Here is a 12,838-nt window from a genome sequence, read left to right as displayed (position 1 = left end):
CTGTCCCTTTCCCCCCTGGACTCTGCAGCCCGCTTGGCCTCACTAAATCCTTCCTGTCCAGGCTCACTTTGCGACGATGCCCCTCATTATGTGTTCTGAGTGGACAGCCCCCTCTCTTGGCCTCTCTGCCTTCGTAGTCCCAGTTCTCTGCTCCACATCGTGGAAGAGAAGCGTGACACAGTCACTGGGACAGTTTCAACTTCTTGGGAAAGAAGCTTAAGGAATATCCAGGGATAAAAGTTATTTTGCTTTCTGTTGTCCATATTATTTCATTCATTCTCAGCTCCTACTCTCTTTCCATCTCTACTTTCTTCTTATAGATGAAAATTTCTGGATATTTTGAAATCTAGAAAGAAAAAAGGGGGGAAATGAAATGTAAACATATACTATAGTTGTCTAGATTTTAAAAATATTTTCCTTTTTGTTTAGATTTTAATTATGAGATTTTGTTTTAATTATAAAAATAAGGCATGCTTAGTGTAACAAGAAAAATAATTGAAATATGTGTAAGACAAAATTAATTCCCCACCCACATTCCTTCATTTCTCCCTCCCACGGTAACCAATTTTAATGGCCCAGTATGTCTTCTGCCGTACCTTCCTCCAGGCTTGTTTGGCTTAAATTATTTAAGTTTTAAAAATTCATTTTGAGGATTGAAGTGCATAAACTATATGAAATAAGCTCGCTTTGTTTGTGAAATCATCATATTTAGCATTTAATTTGAGCATAGTTAATTTTTTAAAATTCTTACAGATTCACTAATTTAATGTACTTTTCCATCTTTCATTTTTATAATAACAGAATTCACGAGCTATGCCTTATAATCTAAGATTCTACAAGTCTTTAATTTCTGCCAGTTTCTGAAAACAAAATACAGCCTTGATGCCTAAGAAACTGTCTTATTCCTGTAAACCAAAGAAATGTAGCAGGCTTGTGGATCTTGTCTGCACCGTATCAACAAGATATTAAATGATATATCCAGAAAAGAAGCTGAGAAAAAATTATGAATTCCTAGAATGCAATTTTTGTCACATGAAACTGTGTCTAATCAGTTTCATTTTCTGAGCTATCATTTTACATCCACATCTCTGCTGCTTCTGGGGTTTTATATTTTTAAAACCTTATACGCATCTGAAATTCGAATGTTTTCCTGATTGAGATAAGTTGTCCTCACTCTCATGTGTTGACCAGTCCCTTTGGTGAGCTGGAGAAGAGAGTGGATCTCGAGCAGGCCGCGAGGGGGAAGAGCAGGGCCTGGCCTCGCCGAGGCCTCTTCCCGCCCGGGTGGCAGGAGGGATGCGCTTGGCGGCTCCTGGGATGCTCGAGACCACATGCAGAAGATGCTCCACGTCCACGACCACTGAAGCCACCTTTGAAAAATCAAGTTCTAAGTCCCGCTTGCTTAGTATTCCAGACACATGGAGCAGCCGTGTTCTTTAGGTTTCTGCCTTTGAAATCTGCTTCAAAAGAAGCTGCAGTGGTATGAACTGGTTGACAGCAATTTATTCCATATCCCAATACAGTTTCCTCTTGCCTGATTTGTATTCTTGCAATAGAGATACGGTCAAGATTCTTTTTATATATGAAAAAAATAAAAGACTTAAAATTATCTGATCTGTTTAATGAGCTAGAACTGACCTAACTTCCTAGTCTGACTCAGCAACAATTGTTTTTTTCCTGAAGAAACTTGTCTATAACCTTCCGTCTTCTGGATCTGAATCCCACAGAGATCCTCATCAAACATTGAAAGTACACTCCGCCTACTTTAAGATCCTCGACCATTGCTTTTTAATGAATATCTTTTTTCTTAGTACAATTTCAAAAAAAAAAAAACAGAAGTGGCAATCCACAGGCTGCGTCTCCATTTTATTCTTTTCTTTCTGCTGCTTCTCCAGGACAGAAGCTAAGTGGCTTTCACATGCATGTTTCATAATTGCTTTTGCTCTTTTCTGGGTGTCCTGGAAGGAGGCCAGCCTCACGTTTTCACTAAGATGGGCGCTAAGGGGATGTAAGCCTGCCCTATTGCCGCCACACACGCTGTGTAACTTGTGTTGTGAGTCGTCAAAGCAAATGTCTTGCCATTCTTCATCTTCTAGAATGTTCCATAGTATCTGCAGTGCATCTTTTCTATCTTGTTTGGCTGTCTTTCAGAAAAAAAAAAAAAATTCATTGAGATGTTTCCAAGATATTTATTATTCCTTATCCACGATGATTTGTCTAGTTGTAAGCTTGAGAAGATACAGTGCTTATTGTTTCTTCTTTGTGCAGATTACAGAATCCATCCATGTTCTGACTGAAAGAAAGAGATTATTTTAAAGAATAGCTTCTGGGCGAATGGTAAAATAGCCTTCGTTGTTTAAAATTTTACTGCTGGCATTTTCTGTTCCTGATAACAGTATTCCTAAAGCCTCTGTGGCTCTGGGCAAAATCTGGTATGTCAAGCCTGTCTCCGAATGAAGCCACTGAGAGTTTGGGGGACATACCTGCGACATGCATCGCTTCAAAGTATTTATTAAACAGCCATAGGTGATGGTGCCCGTGTTACAGCATTAAAGAGCTGTGTGTGCTTTTTATTTCATCATCTCTCTGTTCTTCTCTGAAGCATTTATTCAATTTGTGAATGATCCTACTAGCATTTGAGACAGTATTTGCAAGGAACCTCTGTTTCTGAAGAGCAATTTGCCATATGGAAATGCTTCTTACTTGTCTCCATAGGCTGTAAATTGAACTCTCTATTTCACAAATAGGGTTGTAGAAGTACGAAAGGTAAGCTTCAGGAGCCAGTTGGCAGAGGCCCACGAGACAGCAGCCCATACGTTTGTAGAAATGGTATCTCTCTGTGATAACTCCACGGATGGAGTTAACACTGAAGGCTACACCTTCCAGCACAGCCCGCATTACCAGAAAAATATTATGATTTTCATATTTATCACGGTTAACTATAGTTGCATTGTGTGATTTCAGTTTCATTGAGGTTTTCAATACCACCGTGGATCACAAGGCCACATGTATCCAGGAGAAAACAGGTTGCAACTTCCCTTCCTTCCAACTGGCTTTTTATTTTCTCTCAGTCCTATGTCTTCTGAGCAATCCGTGCAACATGCCTATTATTTTTCTTCTCAGCAGAAACAAAGGATTATACTGCTCTCGTCCACACAGCTCACGGACTTTCGAGACACAGTCAGGAGGAGAGATAGAGCACCACCAGTCTCTAGATCAACAGCAGAGGGGGCATCGAGCGTGTTTGTGCTCACCTTGACACTGGAGGTGGCCGTCGCCCCAGTTCATTTGCTCGTGAGCATGGTGCTGTGTCTTCTGAGGGCTTTGGAAGGGTTTATACAAGAGGTAGCTGATTATGTGGTTACGAGGAATCATTCTGAAGGCATGAGCCCTCAACGTTTTGATTTATTTTACCATGCAGTTATTATATACAGTTTTAAAGAAAATTTTAATTAACAATTTATTTGAAAAGATAAAACCTATGCAAGATTTTTAAAATGCAGAAATGATAGTGAAAGTGAATCTCCCTTACACTGGGTCCCAGTCCTCCTCTTTTGCCTTCTTTCACAGATTTTTGGATGTTCTTCCATAAATATCCTTCCATATATATGTATATGCAAATTCTTCTCAACAAATGGCAGCTTACTTTACACTGCTCTACACTGTACTACTTTCACTTGGAAATTATTTTCGTATCAATACGTAAACAGTTGCCCGTATTCCTTTTCAAGGATGTGCCATAATTTTTTAACCATCTTCCTATTGGTGGACAGTTAGTTTATAGCCTTTTCCCTTGTAAACGATTCGCAATTAATGTCCTTATTCAAACATCTGTGCAAACTGATGCCAATAGACAGTACCTGAAGGACAAATTCTTAGAAGTGAAGCTGCTGGATAGATATTGCCAGTTGTCCTCTGCAGAGACTATGCCAGTTTGAACACATAAGCATAGTGTCTATCAGAGGACCTATTCCCCATACTGTCGCCAAGGCAGTGTGTTATCAGTCTAATAGGTAAAAAACGTGTCTTCGTCGACTGGGACTGCTGTACCAAAGTATAATTAGACCAGGTGGCTTATAAGCAATAGAAATTTACTTCTCGCAGTTCTGGAGGCTGGAAGTCTGAGGTCAGGGTGCCGGCATGGTCATGTCCCGGGGAGGCCCTCTTCTCGGTTTCAGACTGCTCTCTTCCTGTTGTATCTCACAAGGCAGAAAGAGGATGAAAAAGCCCTTTGGGGTCTCTTGTATAAGGGCACTAATCCCTTTCGTGGGGGCTCTACCCTCATGACCTAATTACCTCCCAAAGGCCCCACCTCCTGGTACATCACCTTGGGGGTTAGGATTTCAACATATGAATTGAGGGGAGACACAAACATGCAGTTTGTAACAAATGGCTTGTCACTGTTGTTTTAATACACCTTCCTTTAAATGTAAGCAAACAAGAAGCATTTTTTCATATGTTTAAGCTGTACATTTATTTTTCTATAAGCCATAGGAAAATATGTGCCCCTCGGGGGAAGAGAGTCTTTGTTCACAAAGTGTATGCCAGACCTATGTGTGTCTGCTCCCTCCCTACACTGTCTCATTTATCACACGGAATCTCATGCCTAAGTTCTTTTGCATTTATTCTCCTACCTTCCCTGCCGTCACACCCCACAGCTATCTTTCTGTGCCCCCCTTGCTTCACTGCCTCTCTGAAATTTCTAGAGTGTCCAGGTCCAACAAGGGTGGGGCGTTGTTGTGGGGGTGGGGGGAGAATCCGAGTGTCCAGAAGGGTGGAGCAGCTTCTCACTTGCCTGCCTATAATGAGAATTTCTAACTTCCAATACAGGTGGCCGTTGGAGGCAGGGAGGAGAGTAAATGAAGAGAAAGAACTGGAATAACTCCTTCCAGAAAGGGTAAGATTGACCTGGAACTACAGGGTGCCCCACCTCTAGGCAGGAGAGCCGTGAGAAATGAACACACAGAGGCAGGGTCACACAGGGAGCAGGGCAGAGCCGCCTGGCACGTGGCCCTCCAAGATGGTCAAATTTGCATAGACTCAGGAGGGGCCGTAAGCCGCTGGCTGGCTCCTGTCCCATGGTTGCTGTTGGGGCAGTTTGAGAGCTGTAGGAGGGGGCGTGGGATCAGGTTTTGGGGCCTGGGCTGTATGTGAAGAAATGCACTTTCCTCCCACCTCCCTCTCCGGTCCTGTGTGTCTCTCCAGGAAGCAAGCTTGGCTGCACACCCCCAGTCTTGCACAAGCAGCGGCCCCGCCCAGGAGCAGGGTGGGGGCTGGGGCAATGGTGGGTGCCCTGAAGATGCCCCATGGCTACTGAGGGGGCTGCCCGGCCAGGGAGCAGAGTGGCGGGCATGGTGTGCAGCCTGGGGATCCTGCTCCTGGTGCCTTCAGTTCTAGCCCTGGAAGGTAAGAGAGAGGGGAGACAGACGAACCCCTGCCCACCAGTAGAGACCCAGCGCCAGTGGGAAGAAGTGGGAAGGATTCAGGAAAGGAAGAAAGGAGCAAAGACGTCAAAAGAGGGAAGGGCACAGGGAGGACAACCAGACCCTGTGTCAGGTGTGTCAGAGGAGGGGTCCTGGCAGATGCTGGCAGAGAGAATGGACAGGGAGGGAAGTTCCTCTGTTCCCCCTGGGAATGGAACCGGGGCTAGCACGCTGGCCGGAGGCTCGGCCACTGTGTGCCCCTCTTGTCTCTGGGCAGAGGTATTGCTAGACACTACAGGAGAGACATCTGAGATTGGCTGGCTCACCTACCCACCAGGAGGGGTGAGTATCACTCTCTTCAGTCCCTCCAGCCCCGCGTTCCCTGGAGAGTGGAATTCAGCAAGGAAACACTGGGCAGAGATGGGTGGGGCAAGATCCCCCTCCCTCCAGAGGAGCAGGGTTTCAGGGTCTCCGCTCCCTGCTTTGCTTGTCAGTAGAAGAGCTATGTCCCCATGTCCCCTCCCTGTCCCCTCTCCTCCCCTACTCCCCACCCAAGCCCTGAGCCCCCAGTGCTTCCCTGGCCCTCCCTGCAGTGGGACGAGGTGAGCGTTCTGGACGACCAGCGACGCCTGACTCGGACCTTCGAGGCTTGCCACGTGGCAGGGGCCCCTCCAGGCACCGGGCAGGACAATTGGCTGCAGACGCACTTTGTGGAGCGGCGAGGGGCGCAGAGGGTGCACATCCGACTCCACTTCTCCGTGCGGGCGTGCTCCAGCCTGGGCGTGAGCGGGGGCACCTGCCGGGAGACCTTCACCCTTTACTACCGCCAGGCCGAGGAGCCCGACAGCCCTGGCAGCGTGCCAGCCTGGCACCTCAAACGCTGGACCAAGGTGGACACAATTGCAGCCGATGAGAGCTTCCCCCCCTCAGCCTCCTCCTCCTCCTCCTCCTCCTTGGCATGGGCCGTGGGACCCCACGGGGCTGGGCAGCGGGCCGGGCTGCAGCTGAACGTCAAAGAAAGGAGCTTCGGGCCTCTCACCCAGCGTGGCTTCTACGTGGCTTTCCAGGACACGGGGGCCTGCCTGGCCCTCGTCGCGGTCAGGCTGTTCTCCTACACCTGCCCCGCCGTGCTCCGAGCCTTTGCCTCCTTTCCAGAGACGCAGTCCAGCGGGGCCGGGGGGGCCTCGCTGGTGGCAGCCGTGGGCACCTGTGTGGCTCACGCAGAGCCAGAGGAGGATGGAGTGGGGGGCCAGGCAGGGGGCAGCTCTCCCAGGCTGCACTGCAATGGGGAGGGCAAGTGGATGGTAGCCGTCGGGAGCTGCCACTGCCAGCCTGGACACCAGCCTGCGCGAGGGGACAAGGCCTGCCAAGGTGAGAGCCCACTGCCCTGCACTTGCCCACAACCCCAGCACCTCCTTCCTGCCCCCTACTTCGGGCTCCCCTCCTGAACACCCCAAAAGGTCTTATCCCCAAAAGGTCAGGAATAAGCCATCATAGAAAAGGACCCCTGTTTTCCCCAATTTTATTTCCTGAAGTACTCAAACTTGCTGTCACCCACTCACCTGAAATTTCTGGAACCTTCTGGATCCTTTCACAGCAGTTGCTGAGGGTCCGAGGGCTCCAGGTCTAAGAAATGATGGAGATCAAAAGGCATTAAACTCCCCAGTTGCCTGGGGCTGGGGTCCTTTGTCCTCATTCACTGGTCAGTGGGGGAGGCATGCAGGTGGAAGGAGGCAGCGACCACCAGCTGAGCAGGACTGCACAGGAGGAGGCCTCCCCCACAGAGGGAGGTTATGCAACAAGCCAGAGACACCCACCTCTGCGGCTGGGCTGCCTTAGACCCGCTGCATCTCCCTTTCTCCTTCAGTGGAAATGCGGCTCTGACCCAGCAAACGCGGAAGGCATCTCTGCCAAGGGGAGAGCGGGTGGGGTTAGGTCTGGGGAGAAAAAGAGAACTGGCTCTGGTGGGGAGAAGGCTGTGGGGCCACCTGTGTGCAGGTGTACTGGGCACTCAGGGTGAGTGGGCCGAGTGAGCGTGACACCCACTGTCCTCTGTGACTCCTCAGCCTGTCCCCGGGGGCTCTATAAGGCCCAGGCTGGAGATGCCCCGTGCTCACCCTGCCCAGCCCGCAGCCATGCTGCCACCCCCGCGGCGCCCGTATGCCCCTGCCTCCAGGGCTTCTACCGGGCCAGTTCCGACCCACCAGAGGCCCCCTGCACTGGTGAGTCCCTCCGCCAAGCCCAGTGAGGAGAAGAGACCAGGAGGGGGCCCGGAGTACGGAGCCTGTGGGCAACACTGTGGGGAATTTGCATTTGGAGTGACTTCTCTTTCCCCTGCTTTCTTGGTGTCTTCCCGTCCCTGCCTCCCATCCTCCTTCCTGGCCCACCTCCTGTCTTTCTCCTGTCCCACCTGCCCCCACTGCGCCCCCGCTGCCCCCATGCTCTTCTGTCTCTTCCTCTCTGGGCCACCCATGCTCCCCTGCCTCCTTCCTTCCTCAACCCCCACACACTGTGACTCCCACCCTCTTGGTCCTTCCCTGGCCGCACCCTCCGGCCCCCCAAGGCCCTCCTTCGGCTCCCCGGGAGCTGTGGTTCGAGGTGCAAGGCTCAGCGCTCATGCTGCACTGGCGCCTGCCTCAGGAGCTCGGGGGTCGAGGGGACCTGCTCTTCAACGTCGTGTGCAAGGAGTGCGGAGGCCAGCAGGAGCCGGGCAGCAGCGGGAGCACGTGTCGCCGCTGCAGGGATGAGGTCCACTTTGACCCCCGCCAGAGGGGCCTCACTGAGAGCCGAGTGTTGGTGGGGGGGCTGCGAGCACACGTGCCCTACATCCTGGAGGTGCAGGCTGTCAACGGGGTGTCTGAGCTCAGCCCGGACCCTCCCCAGGCTGCAGCCATCAATGTCAGCACCAGCCACGAAGGTGAGCCCTTTCCTCGGCCTCAAGGGTGCCCTGCCTGGGCTCCCCAGCACCCCTTCCCCTCTCCCGCCTTCCAGCCCACCTGCTGGAGCTCCGTCCGGTCCGCTCCAACCCGTGATGCTCCTGCTCCAGGAATCCCCGTCCCCCTAACGACCCGCCCCCTCCAGTCCCCTCCGCAGTGCCCGTGGTGCACCAGGTGAGCCGGGCGTCCGACAGCATCACGGTGTCCTGGCCGCAGCCCGACCAGGCCAGCGGCAACATCCTGGACTACCAGCTCCGCTACTATGACCAGGTGGGCAGCGGGGGGCACCGAGACGGGGCTGGTGGCAGCTCGCAGTGCTCAGGGTGGGGGCTGGAGGTCAGCGGGGCAAGGCCAGGTGCAGGCGGCCTGCGCAGGGAGTGAGCCTGAGAGCCCAACGGCCAGGGAGGGTGGCTGGGGTGAGAGGGGCGGGCAGGGAGTGAGTGGCTGTTACCCCCAGGCAGAAGACGAGTCCCACTCCTTCACCCTGACCAGTGAGACCAACACCGCCACCGTGACACAGCTGAGCCCCGGCCACATCTACGGCTTCCAGGTGCGGGCAAGGACCGCTGCTGGCCACGGCCCCTACGGGGGCAAGGTCTACTTCCAGACACTGCCTCAAGGTGAGGGAGCCTGGGGGGCCCAGTGGGGTGGGGGGCCCAACGGCGTAGGGAGGACAGGCCTGGGGACTGTCCCGACCTTGCACCCTGGCACAGTGTCCTCCTGACCGGCGGTTCTTCTCTCTGTGGGAGAAGAGGGTGCTTGTGGCCAAGCTGACCTTAGGGGCTGTCTCTGTAGGGGTGGGGGTTGTGGGAGTGTGTAGGGGTGGGGGGTTGTAGGTGTGTGTAGGGTTGTGGGTGTGGGGGGTGTTGTGTGTGTTGTGTGGGTGTTGTGTGTGTTGTGTGGGTGTGGGTGTGGAGGGTTGTGGGTATGTATGTCAGGGGCATTCGGGGTGTGTAGTGGGTGGGTGGTGGCTGGCTGGGCACGTGGGCAGGTGCATGTGGGAGGCCTAGCCCACCTGTGACTCCAGCGCTGGTCCCCCAGGTGAGCTGTCCTCCCAGCTTCCGGAGAGACTCTCCTTGGTGATCGGCTCCGTCCTGGGGGCCTTGGCCTTCCTCCTGCTGGCGGCCATCACCGTGCTGGCCGTGGTCTTCCAGCGGTGAGCCCCAGCCTGCCCACCCTGCAGACACATTCACTCCTCCAGGCACGACCCCAAGTCCTGCCAAGTCCTGGCAGCCCCGGCCACTGCAGAGACGCCACCAACGCCCCTCCCACTACCCAGCGCTGCCCTGGGCCCCACACGGGGGTGGGAAGGAGGGGCCCGGCATCCCTCCCTCCGCAGAAGGGCTGGAGAGGGCAGGGGTGGAAATGGGAGTGTCATTCCAGGCCCTGGTTTGCCCCTCAGGAAGCGGCGTGGGACGGGCTACACGGAGCAACTGCAGCAGTACAGCAGCCCAGGTGGGGTCGGGGGCGCTGGGGGCCCGGGCTGGGTGCAGACAGGGCTGGGTGCCCCCACGGTCAAGGGGAGCTCCTGTGCCGTCATCCAGAAGTGAGAGGGCATGTCTGGGGTGTGTGGGCAGCACCCCCTTGCACCGCACCCCATAACATCCTCCACACCCCTACAGGGCTTGGGGTGAAGTATTACATCGACCCCTCCACGTATGAGGACCCCTGCCAGGCCATCCGGGAACTTGCCCGGGAGGTGGATCCTGCCTATATCAAGATCGAGGAGGTCATTGGGACAGGTACTGTAGGGGCGGGGGATGGGATGGGAGGGCTGGGCTCCCTTGTGGGCCTCCCTTGGCCAGAGTCCCGTCTAAACACAACAGGCCACTGTGAGCCTGTGGCCCTTCCTTGGCCCCCACCCCCAACCTGCACCTGTCCTCCCAGGCTCTTTTGGAGAAGTGCGCCGGGGCCGCCTGCAGCCCAGGGGACGGCGGGAGCAGGCTGTGGCCATCCAGGCCCTGTGGGCTGGGGGTGCCGAGAGCCTGCAGATGACCTTCCTGGGCCGGGCGGTGGTGCTGGGCCAGTTCCAACACCCCAACATCCTGCGGCTGGAGGGCGTGGTCACCAAGAGCCGACCCCTCATGGTGCTGACGGAGCTCATGGAGCTCGGCCCCCTGGACAGCTTCCTCAGGGTCAGTCCAGCTTGGGCAAAGGAGGAGGGTCATTGGGTCCAGGAAACTTGGGGTTCTCTGCTCTTCCAGGAGATGGGGCCCTGTCTTTGCTCCTCCCACCCCTTCCATGGTGTCATCCTTCCTTCCCAGGCCATTTCTGATTCCTACGTCTGCACCCCCTTCCCTCTCATGCCGACGTCTGCTGTGCAGTGTCAAGGTCTCCTCCCCTCCATCACTGACCTCTGCCCTTTGCCCCTCAGCAGCGGGAGGGCCAGTTCAGCAGCTTGCAGCTGGTGGCCATGCAGCGGGGAGTGGCTGCCGCCATGCAGTACCTGTCCAGCTTTGCCTTTGTGCACCGCGCACTCTCTGCCCACAGCGTGCTGGTGAACAGCCACCTGGTGTGCAAGGTGGCCCGTCTTGGCCACAGTCCTCAGGTGAGAGCACAGCCTTGGGGCTCAGCACCCTTCGGCAGGTGCAGGAGGGTGAGCTGGCATCTAGGGTGGGTACCTAAGGTGGGATATCATAGTGTCTAAAGGGAGGAGGCTCCCCGCTGTGGTGGGGAGGTAGAAGCCTGGTAAGGTGGGTATTGAGGGATTTCAGGGACCAAGGCAATGGAAGCAGACTGGGGAGAGCAGGAGACCTGCAAGAATCTAGAACCATCTCCTGCCCAGGAGATAATATCATCCGCCCTACAGGGTTGTTATGAGGATTAAACGAGATGCATAGTGTAAAACCCTAGACACACATCTGAGCACATAGTAGTTGCTCAATAAACATGACTGTTGCTACAATTATTACTTCTGCTACTTTCGGCTTCACTCCTCAGGGCCCAGGTTGTTTGCTGCGCTGGGCGGCCCCAGAAGTCATTGCACACGGAAAGCATACAACAGCCAGCGACGTCTGGAGCTTTGGGATAGTCATGTGGGAAGTGATGAGTTACGGAGAACGGCCCTACTGGGACATGAGTGAGCAGGAGGTGAGCGCTGGCCTAGCCACTGCTGATTCCCCACCCCCGATCCCTCCCAGGACTGAAACATTCCAGGATTTCCATTCCTAATCCATTCAAGTTCTAAGATCTCATGTCTCTTGGATTCCATATCTTTAAGTTCCTTCCTGGCTCCAACCGCATGCTCTACTAGATTCCAGCCTATCCCCTTACCCCATCCCATACTCCCCTCTACTAGCCATAACCTCCCACTCTCACATTGTTTCTCTGACTCCCAGGTACTAAATGCAATAGAGCAGGAGTTCCGGTTGCCCCCGCCTCCAGGCTGCCCTCCTGGACTACATCTGCTTATGTTGGACACTTGGCAAAAGGACCGTGCCCGGCGGCCTCAGTTTGACCAGCTGGTGGCTGCATTTGACAAGATGATTCGCAAGCCAGACACCCTGCAGGCTGGCGGGGACCTTGGGGACAGGTCTGGAGCTTGGGGCTGGAGCCTGGGAAAGCCAGGGAGGGTAGATGCAAACCAAAAAGCAAACTGAGGAGAAGGGGCTAAGATGAAGAGGAGATCTTGACCCGCTTGCACCTTCCCCCTTAGGCCTTCCCAGGCCCTTCTGAACCCCGTGGCCCTGGACTTTCCCTGTCTGGACTCCCCCCAGGCCTGGCTTTCGGCCATTGGACTGGAGTGCTACCAGGACAACTTCTCCAAGTTTGGCCTCTGCACCTTCAGTGACGTGGCTCAGCTCAGCCTGGAGTAAGCAGGGAGGGGGTGGGGCGAGTGCCCTGGGCCCCAGGCCAGGGGTCGTGCAGGGCATCGTGGAGAAGCTGGCCCACGTTTGACCCCCTCCCTCCCCACCAGAGACCTGCCTGCCCTGGGCGTCACCCTGGCCGGCCACCAGAAGAAGCTGCTGCACAACATCCAGCTCCTTCAGCAGCACCTGCGGCAGCCGGGCTCAGTGGAGGTCTGAGGCCTGGGCAGGAAGCTGTGGACTGACACTGCCCCAACCCTGCCCTGGACACAGGCTGAGAAGGGACATGGGAGACGTGAGCCAGGCTCCCTCTCGGCCTCCGTGAGAGATGCCCACAGCAAACCCAGCTGTCCGACGGATGCTGCATCTCCAGCCTCCGCCCCTCCACCAGCCTCCCCACATTAAAGGGAAAGAAGGGAATTGGCCAGTTCAGGTGTGGTGAGGCCTAAGTCTGCAAGGAAGGGCGGGGAGGCCTTGCAGGAGGAGCCCGAGGGGCGGGGCGGGCAGATGGCACGCAGAGATGCTGCAGAGATGCCGAAGGGGAGCGGCAGGGAGCAGGAAATGACTTTATTATTGGGAGGTGGGAGGTGGCAAGACTCTACCCTACCGCACTCCACCCCTGGGGTAGCACCCGGTCTCCCTCCTCTACACACCTTGCCACAAGCCCCACGCC

At 54.6% G+C, this 12,838-nt stretch overlaps 1 protein-coding gene across 2 annotated transcripts; it reads left to right on the top strand.

Annotated features, from left to right (window-relative positions):
• The first annotated feature begins 4,829 nt into the window (after positions 1-4,829).
• EPHB6 (EPH receptor B6) lies at positions 4,830-12,590 on the top strand. Of its 2 annotated transcripts, XM_012665093.1 has the most exons (17): positions 4,830-4,897; positions 5,206-5,406; positions 5,701-5,765; positions 6,017-6,794; positions 7,490-7,645; positions 7,987-8,340; positions 8,505-8,629; positions 8,817-8,979; positions 9,401-9,515; positions 9,762-9,814; positions 9,982-10,101; positions 10,247-10,494; positions 10,734-10,907; positions 11,300-11,449; positions 11,698-11,891; positions 12,015-12,170; positions 12,276-12,590. In XM_012665093.1, the coding sequence occupies exons 2-17, from the start codon at positions 5,307-5,309 to the stop codon at positions 12,382-12,384; spliced, it is 3,060 nt and encodes a 1,019-aa protein (XP_012520547.1). In that variant the 5' UTR covers positions 4,830-4,897; positions 5,206-5,306; the 3' UTR covers positions 12,385-12,590. The 2 variants fall into 2 exon arrangements, with proteins under 2 accessions (XP_012520547.1, XP_012520548.1); XM_012665094.1 differs by lacking the exon at positions 5,701-5,765 and having other exon boundaries at positions 5,210-5,406.
• Positions 12,591-12,838: the final 248 nt, after the last annotated feature.

This window comes from Propithecus coquereli, unplaced genomic scaffold, assembly GCF_000956105.1.
Source record: "Propithecus coquereli isolate 6110/MARCELLA unplaced genomic scaffold, Pcoq_1.0 Scaffold96, whole genome shotgun sequence".
NCBI classification, from domain to species: Eukaryota; Metazoa; Chordata; class Mammalia; order Primates; family Indriidae; genus Propithecus; species Propithecus coquereli.
This window is presented reverse-complemented; position numbering and strand designations above follow the sequence as displayed.

Coding starts and splice junctions, on each gene's coding strand:
- EPHB6 (XM_012665093.1), top strand. CDS start 5,307: ATGGCTACTGAGGGGGCTGCCCGGCCAGGGAGCAGAGTGGCGGGCATG. Junction 9,516..9,761: donor CTGGCCGTGGTCTTCCAGCG/GTGAGCCCCAGC, acceptor TTTGCCCCTCAG/GAAGCGGCGTGGGACGGGCT. Junction 11,450..11,697: donor GGGACATGAGTGAGCAGGAG/GTGAGCGCTGGC, acceptor TCTGACTCCCAG/GTACTAAATGCAATAGAGCA.